At 45.2% G+C, this 22,872-nt stretch overlaps 2 protein-coding genes across 6 annotated transcripts in view; one reads left to right on the forward strand and one right to left on the reverse strand.

Annotated features, from left to right (window-relative positions):
- LOC135904793 (uncharacterized) overlaps window positions 1–22,872 on the forward strand; it is a 173,258-nt gene that overhangs the window by 45,793 nt on the left and 104,593 nt on the right. The window lies entirely within an intron of this gene.
- On the reverse strand, window positions 660–21,282 carry LOC135904751 (protein Skeletor, isoforms B/C-like). 3 transcript variants are annotated; one of them, XR_010565201.1, is made up of 12 exons: window positions 21,115–21,282; window positions 17,617–17,751; window positions 16,727–16,799; window positions 15,191–15,293; window positions 13,568–13,736; window positions 11,774–11,849; window positions 8,423–8,474; window positions 8,345–8,360; window positions 7,031–7,248; window positions 3,626–3,715; window positions 1,645–1,697; window positions 660–803 (listed from the first exon to the last, which is right to left on the reverse strand). XR_010565201.1 is itself a non-coding variant. In XM_065435714.1 (10 exons), exons 1-9 carry the CDS (start codon window positions 21,185–21,187, stop codon window positions 1,669–1,671), a joined length of 945 nt encoding a protein of 314 aa, XP_065291786.1. In that variant the 5' UTR covers window positions 21,188–21,282; the 3' UTR covers window positions 660–803; window positions 1,645–1,668. The 3 variants fall into 3 exon arrangements, 2 of the variants coding, with proteins under 2 accessions (XP_065291786.1, XP_065291785.1); XM_065435714.1 differs by lacking the exons at window positions 8,345–8,360; window positions 8,423–8,474 and having other exon boundaries at window positions 13,568–13,715; XM_065435713.1 differs by lacking the exons at window positions 8,345–8,360; window positions 8,423–8,474.

Here is a 22,872-nt window from a genome sequence, read left to right on the forward strand (position 1 = left end):
TAAGTTTGCAATCATCTGCACTGATCTTGCGCAGCGCCTTCGTAGTTAAACTATGGATAATCATAATCGGAATTTTATGTTAGCTGCGCAAATGCTATTGGCACTCTTGCGCCTCGGTGGTCTGGCAGTTAGTGATTAACTAGCTGCGGAAAATTCGTAATAAAGCACTGCGAGAAGGTTACAAGCGTGAACACGGTCGATAAAAGCCCTGAAAATCAAGAACTGTGGTCCCACACACATTTAGTAATGTTGCTATTTTAGTAAACAGTGAACATTACGCAAACGTAGTCACATCGCAGACAAATGAATATGATTTTTTTCTAATTGCTGTACAAACGGTGCGTTGACATCGAGGGCTTAAAGTTAACAATTGAACGGTTTGATAAATTTTGAGTATTATTACTCTGTATCATTAGGGGCGCGAAAGGACTGCCAGCTTCTCCAGGAGCGTACTATCAACGTACACTCTGAGAACATGTAACGTTACGGGCAGTTGACACAAAGGCATATTCTGTTGCCAGCTGGAACAATGCAGTAAGTTGCGTTATTTCTGAGCCCCTATTTGGCGCAGGTTTCTTTGTAATTAGCTTTGGGCCACGATCAAATAATGCGATGGCAGCAGATGGTGCACAGGTCAAGCGAAAGATATTTGACAGGAAATAGGTCTTTATTTGCAGCCACAGATCATTGTATACTTTGCGCTCCGTACGCCACGCATATGGCGCCGAGAAGACAGGTCCAGCATTTGGCTGCCGAACATGAAGAGCTGCGAGCGCAGGACACCCGTCGGAAAGCCTGCGATGCTGCAGGAAACGTCGAAACACGAATGTTATATACCTAGATCGGGAATAAGAGCTGACATAGAGGAATACTATCTTCGTCATTTGAGTGCGTGTACCACAGCGAATACAAACGCTCCCTCCTTTCTCCTTGCTCTTTCATTGGGTAATGATAATGTCATGCAGGGCATTACACTAATAATAAATGTTCTGTGACATTCCCTTCAACCTACTCCAAATAAATAAATAAACCATTCACTGCGTGTAAGAAAAAGGCTCTAACTGTCCCATAATTTAGGTTGCGCGTCATCACTTGGGAATGGAAATGGTGCAACTTGCACCGAACTGTGCACATTCGTACCGGCACGTTTAATTCTTTGCGATTTCAACTAAAGGCTTGGCATCACCTTGCGTTGTATTTAAAGAGAACTGTACAATAGTTGCGGCGACTGGGGATTAACTAGCCTATGTGCGACTTTTGTTTGGCACCCTGAAGATGCAATAGGCAAGTGCTACAAAAGAATGCAGATTGTGAAGTTTTCATCTTACTATACTTCCGCACAACGACAAAATGCTAAAATGGCAGATCTTCAGAAACAATTGAGATGCCGATCGGCACACAGATGCGCGGGTAACGTGCCTCGGCTTCCTGTTTCCCTTCATTGTGGCGCAATCTTATCTCATATAATCGAAATTTGAGAATACGGGTATTGCTAATAGGTTTGCTTTGTCTACATCCTCAAAATTTGTATCGGTTTTGAATTGGGCAACTTTAAGGGCGTTGGTGAGACGCAAACTCATACATAATTTCTTTGTGTCTTGCAGTGCTACGTAGGAAGGCTTTTTTACAACGTGCTTTACCCACCTTCAAAGTAGGAAGCAGCCGGTTTCAGCATATCTTGATGCGATTGTCGCTTTCTGGGAACAAAATACAGCGTTGTAAGGGGAAAGCAGCCGCACTGACTTCATGACTATATTTGTCTGCAATTCAATTAGCAATAAGCTCCTAAATATATAGGCCAGTATTTACTTTGTTTCAAGTTTACTTGTTAACAAACTCCTGGCTTCTCTATGTTAGTCCTTGATCCATGGATCTAACTTACAGGCCGTCTGTGAAACCAGCTTATATTCCTCGTTAACATCGATCTCTATTAAGCGAGGATCTTTGTTCCCGCGCTTGTCAGTTCAGAATTTTGACGTGCATTGTCTTTCATTTCGGTCAGTAGCGGGTAGCTTGCTCTAACGCATGTAAAGACGTAAACTGTAACTTGTAAAACATTTTACGCTAATATTGCTTACATCTTTGACAAATTACTCTGGCGGAAGTCTGCAAGGCAAAGGAAAGTTTGCGAAAGAACAAATTTAACACCTAACCGTTTTGTAGCACGAAGCTACGTACGGGTTTCGGTTCAAGTTGAAGAAAGTTTTGTCCTTATTCGGGACTCGAACAAGGGACCAATAGCCTTTGCGAGACGGTTTGTTCACAATCTGAGGCAACCAGGAGGCTATCAGATTGTAGAGTGATCTGCTAGCCACCTGGTTGGCATCTTTGTAACCGTACTACCCAGACGCATGAGTTTGATACCGTTGCACAGAGAAACCAAACCATCGCTCGATCGCGCATGTATCGCGTCCACTGATGTCGCCGTTATTGCGTCACACATGCCGAAATTGGAACTATATTGAGCCTCGCTCGCGGCGTTCACAGAGGCTTAGCTCCGCAGTACATTTGACGCTCCGAGACGGAGTGGTCGGATTTCGGAGGGCTGATGCTGCCACAGTAGGTTTAAAAAATCGTGGCGCTCATCACGATTGTAAAGCCTACAATTCCGTGATGAGGTGGGGAAATTGGCCGATTGCTTGGCGGCTTTGACGGCTGACAGAGCGCCCCCACGTTCCACACTGTAGCGCCTAGAAATGTGGTGAAAGAGAGTCGCACAGGGAAGGTGTACTTCGCCCACCGCTCTCTGACCACAGCGCAGCGTGCTCTCCGTAGGAACCGCAAGCCCAGGAAGCCCAATCATATGCGAGTGGGGCGTGCTCGAGAGGCGTAGCCCAGTTTCGAGCATCACCAGTGCAGTGGTTGCGACAGCCACAGAGTTAGGCAATAAGGCCGACCTATCGGCATCCACTAGGAGAATGCAGGGTACACACCCAGTGCGGAACCAGAGCCAGAGGAGATCACATGCGCGCCCAAGCACCACAGGCGCTCGAAGTTGGCTTCAACGCAGTTAAAATCCATCTTCAACAATGATCTCTGTATTGATGGCTGATTTGCTTATCGCTTTTTGTAGTTTTTATAGATATTCTCCGTTGTGTACTAATGTTCAGCTATAACTGAAAGGTACGGGGCTGCCAAAAGAGGTAACATATTTTTGAAATACTTGTTACATATGTTGAAAGGTTGTGTTCTGTTTTGTTACTATTTGCGCTACTCTGTGCATTTCCCACAATGTACACATGTTTGCGCAATAATTATGTCGGATTGTAATGTATTAGAACATATGAGCTTAGTTGTGCTGTGGGTTTAGGCCATTTCAAATTAAAGGTTCGTTTCGCCTTTCTTCTTAGCCCCCTCCATCTGCTATGTGAACGGAGAAAACATCGTTCCTATTGGTTGCTTCATTTATGTGTCCAAGTATCCATTACACTCTCAGCAGCACCCTCAAGGCGTGTACCCAATTTCGGCTGCGTTTCCGTTAGAACCCGCCCAATTTTTTTTTACTTTCTGCAGGGTACATTTTGGCATGAAGCAACTTTCCATATTTTAGAGGAAATTCACAACTACAAGCGCATTGTTCTCACTAATTGAACCAAGAATGAAAAAAGAAAACAAGGGAACTCACCAAGGCATCGCCGAATGGCGAAAGCTGCCGCCAATGAGACCGAAATCAGAGTAAACACCCACAGTGCTGAGAATGGAGCGAAGGTCGCACCTGCACCAGTGAATACATTCAAAGATTTTGCCTTGCTTTCAGTACAAATACACAAACATTCTGCCACATATACGCACGTAGAAAGAAAAGAAAGAGGCTGCGACTTTTGGCTGTGATAATGAGTACAAGGGTGAGCAGCAAATAGCATGGTTTTTATTTCAGTGCATTTTTTGTGTGAAGCATTAATGGTGTGCACCTCTCATTATGTTTCTCCTTATACCAGTGTCATACCAACCTCTCAAAGGCCTTCAAAATGGATAGTCTTTCGAATAAACAGCAAATAAACTATTGGTACACGAGGAGCTTCGACGGCCTTACCCCCGTATTCTCCAACGTTCGAAGCTCTTCCACCAGTTAAGTTGAGCAGAGCATCGCAAGGCGACAAAAAAAGAAAAAACGCTGTGCTTCTGAAGACTTGCCTATAAGCGCATATGAGAAGTCATGAGCACTTGAGTCGATGGGTGTGCATGCCATCCACATCGTCGAGTAGAGGTGGAGGGTGGAGAAGATAAGTGTTCCTGAATATGAGGGCTTGAGTCAGTGGTGTGTCCAGTGGAAAGGTTCGTGTACCTTGGAGCCGACGCATTTGCTCGTACGCGCAGAAGAACACCGCAATAACTAGGTAGTCTATTTTCTTGCAACACCAGAAAAGCACCTCGAAGAAAAAAAGACACTGAATTTAGAACTTTGACGATGCCAGATCGCCAAAGAATATCCCACAAAAATCCGCACAAATTGAGGGAACGCGACAACAACTTGAGGATAGTACAACATTTTAGCATGACATTAAGAAGCCTACATGCAGCAACAGAAATGCGCTATGGATATATTTCCCGGAATTTTCTGGGCTAGTGTATTTCGGCAATGCAGAGTTATTGCTTGCGATAGTTTTGCTGAAGGCGCAATGAGTCTCTCTTTGTCGTAAAGAGCGGGACGCCGCCGGCCGTGCGCAAATCCAAGTGCGAGACGTGTGCGAAGAGATGGTGGGCAAACTATTCATCTCGCGGCATCGCACTTGCTGCGACGTCTTTTTCCAGGTAGGCGAATTCCCTGCCAGAAGTTTCCTGTCAGTGGTACGGTGAGAAGCTGTCCCTATCTGCCGTACCCTGATCATATCGTTATAGACGCCTGGAAAAACGATCCGAAGTCCTGGCCGAACGCGCAATTCAGCAAAATATTTGTTTACCTCGTAACAGACGAGCAATGACATCTCGCAGCTCGTTTAAGGCGTACGGCCGTGTCATGGAGGAACGCGTGCGGACATTTCGTTGACCTCACTGCACATTGATGGTGCAGGCTATCCACATTTTCGATCGCGATCAAGAAGCTCTCCAACATTTGATGGGATTAGGATCGAGCGAAATCGCGATCGGAAGTGCCGCTGCAGCGGCGTTTTATCCAGATCTTGTTCGTTCGCAGTCGAAAGTGCCAGTGTGGCATCAGTCAATGCAGCGGGAGATTTAAATGCTTGTTCGGTACAGTAGCAAATGACTGCTGGAGTATTTCACACTAAATCAATGTAGTATACGAAGCAGAGAGCTGCCTACATGTCATGTGATGTTTTCAGCACGTAAACGCCAACAAGATCACATCAGCCCCGGCAGCTGCATCCTTTGTTCTTTGAAGTCATCATCATCCAGCATGAAAGAAGCAGGACACTGACAAGGCAGCAGCCGCTTTGTTCGAGCTTCTTCTTTTTTTTTTTTTAGAAAAGCGCAAGCGACTTGTGGCGCTTCTATTGGCATCGGACAGCTGATATTTGTCGCTGCAAAATGCCCACCCCTACATTTTTTGCCGCGTCGCGCCGCTTAGGAAATGAGCAAAACCGATCCCAATGCCCTTGTTTGTGCGATTTATGGATATAACAACACACAAAAACCAATGCCGTGAAGATGGTCGAACAGTGAAGCTGTGTTCATTCCGACGCCGCCGGTGTGTTTCGGCGTCTCGGGCACACGCTTCTTGATCCGCCTCCCGGCGCTGTCATTTACCCCGTATTCAGAAATACATCTTAATTTGAAGCCCATGCTTGGCTTGATTTAAACGACGCCTGTCATCAACGCACCTCATGAAATGCAATGAGAGTCTTCGGCGCGTTCGCACCAGGCGTCACTTATATCAAATCTAGCATGAGCTTCAAGTTAAGTTGCATTTCTGAATACGGAGGTACTCGGTATCTCTGGCGCGCATCTCGGGGTCAGTTCTACGACGACGAGCCTGTTCACGAGCCAACTCTCGCTGACGCTTGCGGTAGGCAGCTTCTTCCTCAGGAGTGCGCACTACTCGTTGCGTTCTCATAGTTGTAGCTGGTGTTGAATGTGCGGAACCACTAATCCAAAGCTCCGTATATTGAGCGCAAATCCCACCACTGGAGATGCGGGTGCTGCAATCGTTTTGACGATTCGTCAGATTGGTTTGATGATTGACGTCGCTGCCGGCACTTCTTGCTCGCACAAGTAGTGCCGGCAGCCACGCGCTCCTCGTATAGCGTTTCAATCGCACGTCACTGTTCCTTGGCCGCAGACTGCCAGCATACGTGTTTCTTTCTATGCAGGGTGGAATCAGTTGTCGATAAACTCTATGCCGAACTGGCTCGATCGCCGAAAAATGCACCGCGTGACAACCGTAAGCATTCGCGTACAAGATAGCATTCTCACAAGGGGGAAAGAAGTGTCAAACTACAAACGTTTGACGCCAGTTTAAACCTTTTGAAAACAAGTACAAATGTATTATTTACCAGCACGTTGACACTCACTCGATTTCGTTCACGTAATTTATTTCCTTACAGTGCATATGAACATGCTTTGATTTATATTGATTGGACTAGCTCTGCACATTCTCTTGTATTTCATGCTTGTGTTATTTGCACTCTACATCTGAAAGCTTTTATGTATTAGCGCTCTTGTCAGATGCTGTTTATTTTCCTTGAAGTAGAATTACTTATGATTGCAGTACCTTTTCATGATTTTAATTTTTTATATTTGAATTTTTACCTTTGTTCAGGAAAACGTGTTGCAAACTTATCACTATGTATCTGAAACGTTACGGTTTTTGTATAACAGATAATACCTCTGCCAGCTATCATCTTGCGTCGAACTCCTGTACCTTTCCTGGTGTATTTCAAGTACATTCAAGCCTTCTTACAACTAAACAGGATATTATAAAATGACGCCTATAAAAGAAGTTAGTGAAATTCCCTCTGAAATGTCCGCAGAGATTCTCAGTAGAGTACATGCGATAATGGACATAACGAAGTGATTGTTATAACGAAGTAGGTGTGGCTTCCCCTTCAATTCCGTTGTAATTAGTTGTTACCTTCATTGTCCGTTGACTCAGTCGAAGGCATGGGTACGACAGTCTTGGGATCGTGCAGTGGCAGCTTCTCGGCCACCGCCTGGTTGATAGCGATTTCAGCGTAGCTCTGCTTGGCGTCGACGCAATACACCGAAAACCACTTGAACTCGTTCCAGTGTCGACCAAGGGGCAGTCTGGCCGTGACGTCCTTCTTGTCGTACCTTCCCAGCTTGCTCGTCCTGAGAATGCACAATGCCGGTGGGTGAACGGCATTGTGTATTGCGCGTGAACTTTTGCTCCGGTTGTTGCTAAGTTCTTCGGGGATTGCGAAACGCCTATTACGTGCCACCGAAATTTGCTCAGAACTCAGAGACCGAGCGATGGGCTCAGCGGCTTCAATGTGTTTTCTTGCAGTTTCACATAGAATCCCCCAATTTTTTTGTTTTATTGTACCAAAATTCTGCATGCAGGTTTCGCGTGAGTAAATGGTAGTCGCATGTCGCTATTGAGGTGTTCTTCGATGTTATACTTGATTTATAGAGGAAAGAAATGACGCTGGCAGCAATGTTGTTCCAATTTTGGGCATAACGTAAGAAAAATGATTTGTAGTATGTCGCAGTGTTAGCTCACAGTGATAAACGACGTTCGCATGATTGATTCGTGTTATGCGACGTGAATGTCGAATGAAACTGTTGTTACGTGGAAAGAACAAAAGAACATGTCAAAAAGACGTGTCACCTAAAGGTGACCTGAAAGATGACAAAGTCGATGCAAATGGTCTCTGTATATAGATGCCCTGGAATTGGGGCATTCAGGATAATGCATTGTTGCATAATTACATTATATTTCCTGGAATATTTGCATTATTTTGTTTGTTTCATTGCCAGCCCTTACATTTTTTTGGGCCGTCTATTTCAAGTATTCATGTAGAGTTTTTTCATTCGCTTTTTTTTCGCGAACATACCCCAAGCGTTCTTTTCTTTTGCGTTAACTTTGGTTGGAATGCTTGCCTTTCTTGACCGAGACATTTTGACCAATACTTTCTTTCCTCTTTTGCGAATCCTGGAGATACTATAGTCTGCGATGCAAAGTGGTGAATGTTCTATTATACTGACGCTAATTGCGCAAGTACCGCTAATGTTAACGTTCTCTGGGACAAATCCAAGCTGGTAGTTCTCGTTGTGATACTTTTTGCGACCCGCTATTACGCTGTGGAGGCGCGAAAGGGTCATTTTCTGACCATGAGGTGAAATAGACACCAAGATATTACGTACGGTTAACCCGTCTCAAGTCGCTAAAAAACACCTTGTCTTAAAAAGGCAGAGTTGGACTTACGTGCGACGTAAGGTGACTGTGGGAATGTGAACCCGTAATTTGAGTAGACTATCACTGATAGTAACATAGTGGCATTACCGGAACAAATGGCCGAGAGCGCTTGCGCGGCTCGTACGCCTCCTCCAGGTCACTGTGCAGAGGAGCCACATATCCAAATAAATTACAGGGCCTTGAACAGCTTGCACACGACAGCTTCTGCCGCTTTTGGTAAAAGGTTTGCAGAGGCTGTATAAATATTCTTGTTCCTTACTCCGTGCCTTGTGCCACTGACCATAGAGACTACCGAAAAGCAGTCCTTTCGATTCGTTTTGAGCGTCTGCTGTGAATCTGCGCGCAAGCCAGCACCGTGCGAGCGAGCTAAAGTCCCTTGATGATTTGAAAGTAGCGACACTCTTTGAACTCTGCCGCCGCCGCGCGACCTCCTCGCCTCCTCCTCGCCCCTTGTGCGTTCCCCCCGCGTTAACCAATTTTGCCCCCGTTTTTCTGCACGACGATTGGTCTCCCTGCCGTTGCCCTTGGAAACGCGCGGATCTTGAGTTTTGCTTGTGTTTTTCTTTTTCGTTCGCGCCACTTTCCTCCTCAGCACGGCTGGCTCGGCGCTTTAGCTCGGCGTAGCGAACGTTGTACGCCGTGTTTCCTGCTATATGTGCTAACGCTATGCCGGGCTGTTGCGCATATAACTGCAGCAAGAAGCCTGAAGATGGTTATGCCGTTTTTATGATACCACAAGGAAAGCGTGACGGCTTGCGCAGGAAGCAGTGGCTGCTTGACAATGGCCGAAAGAACTTTGTTCCGACAAAGAACAGCGGTGTTTGCGAGCTGAGGCGTCTTTCTTATAGCTCGTAGCAAAGCATCCCGTAATGCTGCATTTTTTTTCATTCATCCGCTCACCACGCCCACCACGCTCATAAACGCTCACCAGCGTTTATGTTGCGGTTGTCCTCAGTATGCTTAATATTCCCCTCACACGTCGCGAACTGTTGTTATTCACTCGGAAGTGCAGCCTTATAGATTGTGCTTTGCGCCCTGAAAAAATTAGTGGCAAGTATACCCGTGTTATTGCAGGTGATGAGGGTTAGCTAGTCAACATTGAGTTTTTTCGAAGTTTTAAGGCGAAAGCCTTGAGATCTCTGTTTCAAGGTCGCCTTGTAAACTGGAGGTATCACGTGACCCAAGGAAGGCCAGAGGTGACCCAAATCATGTCCGCGCCTGCATAAGAGAATGATTGCCCAAGTTAATTAATGAATCATCAGTGATTGCCATAAAATGGATTAGGGAGGATTATTGATTAGCGTGTATTAAAGAAGATTAAGGTGTATTAGAGTGCCTTAAGAAGGATTAAGATGCATGAATAAGGATTAAGGTGGGTGGAGGAGGATTAAGGCCGATTAATGTGGATTAAGGTGAATTATGGTTGCTAAAGGAGAATTAAGACCGATTAAGGTGGGTTAGGGACCATAGAGCTGGATTAGGTTTGATAGAGGTGGATTAGGGTGTATTAAGGTAGATTGGGACTATTAAGCAGGATTAAGGTGGATGATGGAGGATTAAGACTGATTATGATGGATCGCGGTTGATAAAGGAGGATTAAGAACGTATATGGTAGGTAAGGTGCATTAGGGGCGATGTAGATTGATTAGGTTGTATTAAGGTGGATTGGGAGTATTAAGCTGGATTAAGGTGGATGAAGGAGCATTAAGGTGGATTAGGGTGAACTAAGGTGAAGAAGGGTTCATTGAGTATTAAGCCCGATTAGTCTACCATAATCCCCCTAATGCACATTAATCCACCAAATCCACATTCATCGACCTTAATCCTCCTTCATTCACTTTAATCCACCATAATCCACGAGAGTCCGCCTTAATGAACCCTAAACCAACGTCATCGACCTTAATCTGCTCTAACTCTCCTTAATGCACTTTAATCCTCCTTAACCAACGCTACTACTTCCTCATCCACTTTAATCCACCCTAATCCGCTATATTCGTCCTTAATTCACCTTAATCCACATTCATCTACTTTAGTCCACCCTTATCCTCCTTCATTCACTTTAATTCACTTTAGCCCACCATAATCCTCCTTAATGCACCTTAATCCTTCCTAATCCATCCTCATCCTTCTTCATGCACTTTAATCTACCCTAGTCCACTATAATCGTCCTTAATGCACCTCAACACATCTTCATCCACCCTAACCCACCTTCATCGAACTTAATCCAACCTTGTCCTCTTTTATGCACCGTAATCCACTTTCATCCACTTTAATCCACCTTAACCCTCCTTAATACACCCGAATTCATCTTAATCCAATCCTAATCAATCATTACTTTGCTAATCATTAATCATCTCCTATGCGCGGCTGCACATGCTTTGGTTCGCTTCCCGCCTTCCTTCGGTCACGTGATATTTTCTGTAGCCCACAATGAGACCTTGATACAGAGGTCTAAGGCTTTCGCTTAATAAGCCACACAAAAAGGGATGTGTCACAAGCAATACTATATCAGACGCACGAAATAAAGCATCTCATCATGCGGCAGAAAAATTGTCTGGAGTATAGAACTCGCCTCAAAAGCTCCTTTTACATCGGTATACCCCGTTCATACGGCTTTAGGAAAAAACCAACCTCGTCATAAATGTTGCCTCTAGCATTATCGATGCTGCAGTTAGCATTTCTCAAAATTTTCAACCCCACTGGGGCGCGCAACTGGCCCAAAATAACACGCCTCCATAGAATCCTGCGGCCCGTCCGCGGTAGCCAGGGAGGAATAGCGTGCCGTGCGCAGCCGGCGGGCGAGGAGAATCGAGGAGGAAAGCGCCGTGAGGAGGAGAGTGTCGCTACTTTCAAACATCAAGGGGCTTTAGAGCGAGCGAGCTGCTCTCGCCATCTCTCGGCTGCGCCAGGAATCGCCGCTGATAGAAGCCGCGATTATCTGAGCCCACGTCGAGAGAGCCAGTGGGGTATGCGAAAGTTCAAAGCTTTCAAGTGACGGCTACAGCCGAAATTGCAGGTCGGTCATGATGTATGAAAAGTCACACGTAGCCGTGTGGTCTAATGTCACCACGGCGAGAATGACACTTTGCGTGTCGGCCTGTGTGGCATGCCTACATCGGCGGATATCTAGCCGAACAACATTTCGCGTGCTTTCGTTTTATTCTGCTAGTTCTGTCGTAGGTTTGTTATTATTTGCGGCTGCACGATGTTGCAGTGCGTGCAGTGAAATCACGCAAGAAAGTCTAAACAAACTACCTTCCTGTATGCCCAATCATCTGAATATGCACAAAGTGACAACGTGAAATCTTGATATAACACTCGTGCGACGTACGGAAAGAAACGGCAGCACCACGGCATTCAAGTGTCATTCGTCGTGCAAATGATAGGCGATTAAATGTGGACGAACACATTTAGGACGTAAATTCAACATCTACTTACTTCCCATTGTCGTTGATTAGGCGAGTCAGTTGATCTGGTTGGGTGCTGGCAGTAAGGCCCGCCACGAAAAAGGCAGCTGCAGGCAATTAAAATAAACAATTGGCTCTGTCGTTTTACTCAATGTTCCGCGTACCAGAACACCTACTTGAAGAAACAGGTGCTGCACTGTAATCGAATAAAAGCTTCCTCAAGGCATCGAAGATGCCTAGAGTAACGTGTAAAAACGGCGGTAAGACAGGGGGCTCAGGTGTCACGAGAATGCGTAAACAGCTACGGGAATATGCAAGAGCAAGCGGCTCTGATGCATTCCAGAGTGAATATATTGTTCATAAGTATACACGCTCCTTAAGTGTCTCTAGAAAGAAATAGGTTTTGTCAGGTCTTTTATAAGTCAATGGAACAGAACTCAAAAATCCTTGTCTAGAAAAATACAGCGAATTTGTTATAACTAAAACTCACGCCCTCGTTTTCTTCGCTTAGATCATCGGCCACCGTCACCACAGTGAACTATTGTACCATTCCAACCAACCTGTTATGCTGACTAGTCACCTTCCACCAGCCACTAGGATCAATCATACAAAACCGTAATGACCTGCACGTTATCGTCTTCAAATGGTACACTATTTTCGCCACATAACGATTTCTTACTTCCCAAGTTCCGTACCATCTACAGTTCCCAAAGAGTTGGCTTTGTTATAAATTGTGGAATCCCTTGTCTTGTGTTAATAAATATGCTTTTTTATGTGCCGTCATTTAAACGCCAGTTTTATAATTTCATTTTTAACCAATAACACGATTTATGCATGTTAATTTCTGACATCAACTAGAGCTTTTATGTTTTGTGCTTCTGAATTATTTCGTGCGTTTAGTAGTATTATCGTAAGAAAATTTGTGCAATATGTAAACTGCTGGCATTTTTGCTCGAATAATTTTCTTATTATATATTATTTACCGTTTCGCAGTCTTGCTATTCAGTGTACCGTATATGATAAAAAATCCCGCTGCACGGTTTCTTATGGGACCTTTCTCTGAAATATAATTATGCCCACACATATGTATATGCGCTAAAATAAATTAATATTCAATTGATTGTCACCTTCAAAACATTAGCGCCCATTTTTGTTCCAATTTCTTATTGGTAACTAAAGAATGAATCGCCAAATGAATAAATATTCATGCTGTCACTGATGAAATAGTTGACTGATTGATTCCTTCTGCTGCTCAGAACCAGCATAGCGCTACCAGACCGACCGCAATGGTGGGCATATAATTCATTTTAGCTCCCACGTTTCTTTTGTTAAACTTGCGCCCAGCTCTAAAGTGAATATCGTTTTAGTATTCCGTGTGCAATATGTCACTCACCTAGGAATTCTGCTCGAGATACTTGTGTATAGTGTCAAGCGTTTCTGACAATATTTTCAGTAAATTTCATTGATGATCACGCACTTCTGGCTGGCTTTCATTAGTGTAATTTTGCCCAGCGTAAAACACCCGCTATTGCGCGGCTGTGCAGCTTAAGCTGCGCAGCATCTTTTTTCACACACGAATTGTCGAAGCAGGTGATAATCAAGTTGAGCAAAGTCCAAGGAATGACACTTCGCGTGAGAGGTTAAAGCAGCACTGGCGACGACATCTCCGACGTGAAAACAACTATTGGTCAAGAGAAAAAAATTAACGACGAATTTAATACCATTGTGCCATCGCTCTTTGCAAGGAATGCGGGAAAGATCTCTTAGGTCTCCGCTCTTCCATTTCTATTGCCAAAGTCATGTACACTAAAGTAGGCCTGCTTACATCCTGGACAGGCGGCGCTGTACTCAAACCCCTTGAGCAGGATCGTGGCGCTGTCCTTGAGGATGACTTCGGCAGCCATTGTGTTGTGCTGCTTGGCGGTCAGCGTGCCGAGGCTCTGCTCCTTGGGCAGCTCGTAGTCGACCGGAATCTGGACGTTGCCGAAGTCAGCCTTCGATGCAAGTTTGACGCGTTGGTCAGTGAAGAAAATGAACAAAAAATCCAATATTGTATGCTTGAAAGCAATTCATAAACCAAATATATATCGCAGTGAACGCTAGTATGTCAATAGAACGTATAAGGGTTTCCTGCAGGCACGGACGCGAGCACAAGTAAGTAGAAACGGACAGGACAATGCTGGGCCATGCACCAACTGGCCCAGCAAACTACTCTACTAAAACGTCAATAGAAATTCACCGAGGGACACCTAGCAAATGATGATTCACATTCACCTACCACTCTACAGTGGCAGCATTCGATCATCACTGATAAGCGACTACGCAGAGTGATTAAAAAAAGTGAGTAAAGGGGGGGTGACAGATTATTCATAATTTAGCTTACGCTGTTGTATTGTGTGCAAGATAAAGCGCTTATAACCATGTGAAAAAGTCAGACTTTCGCCCTAAAGGACAAGCATCGGTTGCCATTGAAAATGATGAGACAGGCATACGAAGTAGGGATATTAGTTTTATCGGCTGTATAAACTTGTAAACATTCGCATACTAACAAAATTCACGAGCATAGTTTCACGCGCAAACAAGCAACCATGAACACATCTCACTCAATGACCGCGGACACCCGCTGTCAAAGCGCTGGCGGGACGAAGCACGAAAGCTGCGAATTGACCTTCCTGCTGCCTCTCCCTTCAACGCAAGCTGAGCGGCGAGAACACCACGCACACGAAGCTATCAGCACTGGGCGCACTGTGTTTCCAGCGCAGATTGCGTTCACTGTAGGGCCTGCATGGTAGCGCTAGGTCGCACCATACGCAGCCGCCACCAAAATAGAATCCCTCCTGGTACCTTGCACGCGACGGAAGACGGCGCGCTTCCTCCTCGTCTTTCTCCCTTGCGCGCGAGAGATCGAAGCACCATCGTCGACTCACCCTCGCACATTTTCACTCGCACCTACAGCATACGGCGCGACATCATGGGCGACGCCGATGCCGACGGCGTGAATTCGCTTGGACTGTCCATATGAACTTGTGACAACTGAGCACGCGACGCCGTTAACTATATAATTAAGACTCCCACCTACAGAATAATGAATGTTTCAACCTCCAGTAGAATAATAAGTGATTTTTGGAGCGATCAATGAGCGGTAGTCTTTTTAAATGCAGTTGGCGCATGATCTGTTGCAAAAGATCAAGCAAAACCCGCCAAGAAGCATACATCTTTATTAACGTTGCGCAAAACGTTTGATATGGCTAATAATCGACAGCGGTAGATGGCGATAATTACTCGTTTAATGAAAACGTAGAAGATGGTCTTAAGAGAGGAAAGCGTCCTGTATAACACAGTTTTGGTTGAATATTCACTAAACTATGAGCGGCACTTCTCGTTCAAAAGCTCTGAGGGAATATTCATCTAGAATAACCATGAACAGATGTCAAGAAGCGCCACATACCCCGAACAGTTCGCAGTAGATGCCCAAAGACTTGTATTCGGTTATCTTTCTGGGCAACCTCAGGAAAACCGTGGCATTCTTGTAGGGCTTCAATACCTTGGTGCTACGAAATGAGCAAAGACAATAGCTTACATTGTTGTGTTACGCACCGATATTGCGCGCAGAGAATTTCGAGCACAATAAGGCGCCAAGGGGTATAATGTTCGCAGTATTTTTTTGTCACCAGCCATGTACAGATCAATAATGCTTGTACATGCCACGCCTTCGGGGGTGATCGTTATTCGACCTTTCGCCCCTAGGAGAACGCATACTTTGTGTGGGTGTTTGGCTCGAGGCTGAATACATGCAATTTTCTAAAAAACGCTTATGCTCTCAGTATTGTTTCAGATTTCGTCGATTTCAAAAGATTAGCAGCGCTCAGTGCGACCTATCCCAGCCTCTTCTTTAGTAATGTATAGGGCTTTCAGGAAAGGAAATTAAAGTAATTAGCCGAAGAGAACAAAAGCTGGATACATCTAGAGAAAGCCATCGTGTATTAGCAGCGCGCATGCCGTTGAACTTGAAATAATAAAACAAAGATACAAAATAAACTGCGCTGACAATAAGCCGCTGTAAATATTGAAATTAAAAGAGCGCATCGAAGTGCTTCTGTCTTTCTTAATGTACTAGTACACTGGCTGATACGAAAAGCTCACTGTCTAGTAAAAATTTTCATACTAACATTAATAATATGGAAACATGTATTGGTGCTGTCAGTAAGGCAGCACGGCAGCATGGATTTGTACATGAATTTGGCAAAGCATTGCTTTGGCTTCGAGTGACGTAGCGAATTGTTCGCTTTCTTCATGATCGTTATGCATTTCAAATAATTGCGATGTTAACACATATTTGACAGAGAGAGACGGGCTAGTCGATGTTCGATATTGGGATGCATCATGTAACCGCGTAAACAACAAAGGGCAAAGAAGGAAACACACATGGCACTGCTATTGCCGCCCAGATGCCCGCACACAGCGCTTATTAGGAGGCACAGTGTACGGCAGAAACCAGTTAAAACGGTGGCCAGTGATGGGGACTACTGGCAATTTGTCGCACAAGCATGAGCTGTATTGCTGCCACCTGGGTTTTCTTCTTTCTTTTATTCTTACTGGGCGGAGCTTCTACGGAACATGTCTAGCTCTAGGAAAGTTAATTGTGATGAGTTAATGGTGCAAACGGTCCACATCTTATAAGCATAGCCCACCTTTGAATTGAATGTAGACACCTTGCAAATATATGGGCTGCAGGCCGCTAAGACTAAATATTAGGCAGAGCATCATTACACGCAGGGGTGTCGGCGTGGCCAGCGGTAGCTTTGTAGGACCACGCTTGCCCTGTCTGCTTTTTCTCGATAACTATTCATTTCTGTCGTGGAAGCAAAGTCGATAGAAGTGTTGAATCTTGACAGCACATTGTCATTTCGTACTGTCGTTATTGCGCTCGTCAGCTGTGACTCTGTGTTGATGTCCGGATGCACGAGGTATGCGCTGTACACACCTCATTTCTTCGTCAAGCAGCTGGTCGCCATAATTGTCCAGTCCGACGTTGGAACCCGCCCAAAAATGGGCCGCTGCAAGCGTATTCAGAGGAATAGTGCAAGCCATTTAGTATTTCGACTGGGTTTAATCTTCGCGGACCGTTACAAGTGTGTTCAGGTGGGATCGGCGGGACTATACAAAATATACTAAGAACTGTAGGAGATTGTATGCCCCGCCAGATATACTCGAGTATCGCAAGCTGCCCGAGGAAATAATAAAATCAATACTAGACTAGTGCACTAAAATTTAGTGAAATAAACAAATTACATCATTAGGCGGCAGTTGTTACACTGTTTTCAGCAGCATATTTTGACGATGGACGCAAGCAATAAAACCGCTACTTCAAATACTTCGGGCAGAATATCAGCCGGAGATTCAATATAATAATTTGAGAAATACACTGCTGAATATCTTCGCGTGGCCGGCTATCTTATTCCACCAAGCGCTAGGCAGACTTCAATAAAAATCGTTGAACGCCGTTCAATTTTTCAAACGGTTCTAGCTACAGGTATAAAAAAAAATTGAGTTACTATCTGCTTTCACTCGTGCATGCTACAAACACTTACCAGTTTTATTACCTCAAAAGCAGTATATCCTAAAAAGCATATACTGCACGTTAATTGCGAAAATTTGTAAATCATAATCTTTTAAAGAGAGAGTCATCTTACAGATCTTACAGAAGGGCCGCCTTTAAAATTATTACAGCACTGATGACGCCATCGTAGTAACTGCCACTGGTAATTTTAGATATCCTGCCCAACATAAAAATATTGTGACTAGCAAAAGCAAACAGAAAACAATGTGCCGATGCCTCGATGCAAGAACATCAAAGCAATGAAGTAGACCTACCGGGACCCCCGCCATCGTAGTTGAGATCCGTGATGACGACGCTCTTAGCAGTTGCGGCGTACACAGTGCCCCTGAAGTTGTGATAGTAGGTTGTGATCGAGCCAATAAGCTTGCCGTGGTACACAGCCAAGGTACCTGCGAGGAAAAAGCAGTGCAACCGCGTTTTATGACCGATTGCGGTATCAATGGTATCGACCGAGTACTGCAGCAGTATGGTCACAGTGAATGCGCAACTAGAGTTGCTTATAAGTCTCATTTTGAACTCGCTACAGCCATGCACATCGGCCATTTCCGGTGCAAGCGCTGTAGGTTGGGTTATGTGGCCCTCAAGGATTGCTCCGTCTACAGGCATGTAATTATTACCATCTTCCCGGTTCACCTATTGCGAAAAACTTCAGCGCGAGAAGCGTCTGAAGATCGGCCGTGTGACAGTCTTTGCGTGGAAGCGTAACGGCGTCTACGGCTCTCTGCGAAGCGCCCAACGTTCCAAGGGCCGCGCAACCACATTCAAGTACGTTACCTGCCGTTGTCCTCATGACACTAATTTCTCAACTCTAATAAGAAATACGTTCTAAGAAAAAAATTTTTCGCAGTCCTTGAAGAAATCATAATGGCGTATTGAACGCTAAGGAGAGCCGTAACTTCTACCACGCCGACGACGTTGCCCTAAAGGAAACAAGGGTTTCCACGAAGTGCACCTTGCCTTGCACCGTGTTTATTACACACCCCGTATGAGGCCCAGGAGGGCACTTGTCGGAGACAAGAGCTAGAATGCTTGATTGTTCGTAAGATTTGTCGGCAGTTTGGTAGGGTCCAACCACCTTGCAGCGGCAGCGCAAGGTGGTTCTGTGAGCGGCAGCGCAAGGTGGTTCTTTCTGTGATCGACACATCGAATCACAATGTGTGCATGGTTTCTTCTAAATATTCATGTTACTGGTGTTCTTTTCACAAATAAAACCACTCTCTGCTCAAGCTACCATGCGTATGCTGCGTACACGAGCTCAGCGCAGGTCTGTCATCATCGGGTAGAAGAACGCACCGCAAGCGACAAACTTTTCGGAAGCGAGAAACAGACTTGCTATTACTGGTCTCAAGAATTCTCAGATACAGAATTTGCTTGCTTCGTATAAGAGTTACAGCTGGTCCGTATAGCTATTACCATTTTCGCAATACCGGGTTGCCGCATGCGTTTACCTGACTAAAGGTGTTTAGGGGGCCATCTTGCGGCACATTTATGAAACACAGGACACAGAGCTATTATTACATTGACCTACAATGTTCTGCTCCATCTCGGTCCCTGAAGCGCCCATCGTGACATAATCGCACGCACTTAGTCCTTGAAATAAAGGTGAAAGAAAAATGGAGTCGCAGTTTCGCCCGAAAGGGGAAGCACAGGTTGCGATAGCAAATTAGCAGACAGCTATACCAACTAAGGATAGTAGATTTATTGGCCGTGTAAACATGGAAACATTCGCTCTCTAACTGAATTAACAAGCATGGCGTCAGCGCGCACACGCAAACAAGAACACATCACACTCGATGAACGTGGAAATTTGCTCTCAAAACGCTGGTGCGAACAAGCGCGGCAGCAGTAACGAGCGAAGTAGCCTTTTTGCGGTGTATGGCTTCAACGAAAGAGCGACGACAACACAGCGTGCACAAAGGTATGAGCCATCCGCAGATCCCTTTCGCGTAAAGTGCGCACTTCTTGGTGTAGTCAAAGCCACCCCCCCCCCCTTTTTTTTTCCAGCGCTTCCTCCCCACAGTCCTCCATATATCGCTCGCGAGAAGGAGGGGCGATCGCCAGTTCCCCTTGCACCCGGTCGCGAAATGTGCAGTTGCTGCCAGAGCGCAGCACCACCGCCCCTCCCTACCTCCCCGCCATGTGTGAGTGAAAGCACGCGAGGGAAGCCGGGTTCTTTGACGTGGACCTAAATCTAAGTACACAGGTGTTCTCGCATATCGCCCCCATTGTAGTGCGGCCGCCGTGCAGGGGATTCGATCCCGCGACCTCTTGCTAAGCAGCCCGATGCCATAGCCACTAGCAACCATGGCGGGTGAAGTAGAAGGTAGATGAAGTTCTGAAGAAGAAATTAACATATTAAATATATACAATTATACTAGAATTAAAAGCATATACGTATAACCTTATGCCGGCTAGGTCACTACTTGTCACCGCCCAGTTTAAATTGGATACCAGAAATCATCATCATCAGCATCAGTTTCACAATATGGTAGTCATCATCGAAACTTTAATGCTCATTTTCATCCTGTTTAATTATATTCTTAGCCTCTGACTATAGTTACGTGTTCGCGGCACGGAGGGGCATCACTTGTACCATTTTCAAGTTCAGACCGCATCTAGATGATACCTAACTGTTTTTCTTTTTTCGCGAAGTGGTTACAACATAGCAAGACCCCAGAGACCCCAAACCAGTGGGAAGACATCAAAAGAGAACTTGTTCTCAAAAAACTAAATGAATGACAGTCAGGTACCAAAATTGGTACGCTATAATTGAGTGCATTCCTGATCTCTTTACAACTATTCGCTACAAATAATTCATCAGTCGAACTGTTCATAACCATTGGTACGTAAACGTATCTGACTGGTTTCGCTTATGCTAAATGTGAGTCAGCTTAAGGGGAAGCTTTAGCTCGGGTGCAACTCCAACACGGCGTATTGAAATACATGCAAAACGCAAAACCGTTCTTCTAACATAACCCTCGGACCAATTTGAATGAAATTTCTTGCATTTGAGATAAAAATTTAGTTGTAGAGACTGTTGCAAGGAGAATTTCGATTTAGGTCCTGAATTTCGTTACAAGAATTTTCTAATACTCGCAGGTTCGAAAAAATAGAAGCACGAAGTTTACAACTTCATAGCACTGCACCAAGAACAGACATCACGGTTCTGGAAACGGCATCCATTATATCATCGAAAGCGGACAAATTCAATACGTCGTTTTACATCTTACGTGAATGCGTTACGCTGTTTACAAGGATTATGCAAAAGCGGTGTTTCCATATTACAAAATTTTTTTGAGATTCATGTATAACATATGAGTTTCGTCCGCTTTAGATGCACTATTAAATGCAATTCACAGAATTGTATTATCATTTTTCGTGGCTGAGTTACAGAGTTGTAAACTTGACAGCTTTGATTGTGAAAATTTTCCACTTTTGCCAATTTGTAATAAAGAATTGACGACCAAAATCAGAAATTCGAGATCAAGTCACTAGATCTTAATTTGTTCATTTAAATGCACCAAAACATCGTCAAATTCGCTGCAGTGGTTGCCGAGAAGAACGGATTCTCCTTTTACGTGTATTTACATAGGAGCACCCGAGCTAAAGCTTCCTCTTAACAGATGACGGTGAACGAAAACTGCACTTTACGCACCAGTTAAACCCAGGGAAGTGGAAACGATGGGCGATGGCCACTATGGCTACAGTGGCCGGTCGGGTGCGTAAGAATGGGAATAGGAAGTTAAACGTACCTTTCGGTATAATGCACATCACAAGGAATGCGTGGGCCAATCGCAGAGCCAGCGTTGAATGCACGCTCATCATTTGAGCTGGACAACTCGGAGGACTCTCAGCGCAAGGTAGAGAGTTGTCGTTAGTTGTTATCTGCCCCGACCGAACGATTCATCGTTGTCCTCATCTTCTTCTTTGAGCATGATCATCGAGCGCAGTGCAGTTGAGCGTGACTGATTACTAGCGCGCGGTTATGTCTATCACAATTGAGGCTCGACAGAGGCCGTCACTGCTGCTGTAGTGTCGCGGTATTTATTGATGGCGCAGTCGCCACCGGCGCGGTAAGATTTACATAACCCACACAGGAACTAGCGACGTGAATTGCGGTACGCTAAAAGACGACCTAGCCAAGAGAATGCAAGAAGGTGATTTAGAGGCAACGAATTTTACGTATTGTGGGGCATGTCTGTGATTGCACTTCAACAAACCTAAACTTTCACTGACGGATCATGCGATATTAGAAAAATGTATACACCAGCAGATATCATTAGACACAGTGCTGGCTATTGTTAGATATGGGACCTTTTCCTGAGCCTCCTTCGAGTTCACCAGACCACATCGAATCGTGCCACAGCTCATTAAGAAGCGCAGAAGCACGGATACCACATTCCCGAGGCGCGGCACATGCAAACAAGTTGGCGGCCCCCACCAGTTGTGCCGCAGGTGGAGCTATTCACTGCTTGACTTTTCCCGAAAGTGAAGCAAGAGCCTGGCACTGTTCCAGGTAGCTTGGGTCCAACAGGCAAGACGGGTGTAATGCACCGTCAAACCTTGGAAGCGTCGCCCCCACCCGCCTATTGTGACGGCGCATTGCAAGTCAGCAAGGCAAGACCGCAGGGAGAAGTAAGCCCTCGGACAATTGGGGGCCAAGCAGCGACCCTCTCCGCCGGGTGTGACACCATCGCAGGGGCGCCTACCATTGGCCGAAAATGACACCTGAGCGGGCTCGCCGATTGGCTGAAGATGGCGTCACCTGTGCGAGCTCTCCCACTGGTTGAACGTGACGTGTCTTTGAGACACCGAAGGGCTTAAAAAGACACAGACCGGGAGCAACAGGAGAGCATTCCTGGAGCATCCCTTGATTCATCTCTTTCGAACTTCTTGCGACGGGCCGCAGCGTCCGAGTTGCTGCCGGCCCGTATTGAATCTATGACTGTTTATTTCTTGGTCGTCTCACTGTAAATAATATAAATAAACCTCCGAGTTTTTCATCCCGACGTGCTCCTCAACTCCTACACTATGTAGTTATATGACTGTGTTACTTGGACAGATTTGTTTGGGGTTTGGTAAGAAAATACCAGGAGATTACTGCGTCAGAATTTTTTTTTTTGCACTGAAGCAGCTTATAACCAGTGGTCACGAAATTTTAGCATGTTAGTCAATTTCTCCTGTGACATGTACAATCGGATGTTTTATGTATTGTGCGATAAACGACAATATTATCGGTGAACATTCGGATGTTGCAGGATACAAGCAGAAATAAGTCAACAATGTGCGTGAGAGATATATGCTGCTATGTAACGATCCTTGAGGGTCGCCTTAGGTTACGGGCAGAGGATTTGGCAGGTGAATATTTGAAAGGATGGACTGAAAGGTGGCTACTAAAAAAATTGTAGACCATTTCAATGCATCTGTCTGCAGATTAGTTCTCCTATGCTTTAATAGTAGACATTTAGGAGCAATATTGCCCTTCGTGCTTCAAATTTATTGTCTGGTAG

This window comes from Dermacentor albipictus, chromosome 7 (assembly GCF_038994185.2).
Source record: "Dermacentor albipictus isolate Rhodes 1998 colony chromosome 7, USDA_Dalb.pri_finalv2, whole genome shotgun sequence".
Taxonomy (NCBI): domain Eukaryota; kingdom Metazoa; phylum Arthropoda; class Arachnida; order Ixodida; family Ixodidae; genus Dermacentor; species Dermacentor albipictus.

Bases quoted from the DNA above. Each gene is read 5' to 3' on its own strand.
- LOC135904751 (XM_065435713.1), bottom strand. From the start codon at position 21,187: ATGATGAGCGTGCATTCAACGCTGGCTCTGCGATTGGCCCACGCATTC. The intron at 17,752-21,114 runs GTACGTTTAACT...TTTTCCTCGCAG, and splicing joins GATGTGCATTATACCGAAAG to GTACCTTGGCTGTGTACCAC. The intron at 16,800-17,616 runs GTAGGTCTACTT...ATACGCTTGCAG, and splicing joins CTACGATGGCGGGGGTCCCG to CGGCCCATTTTTGGGCGGGT.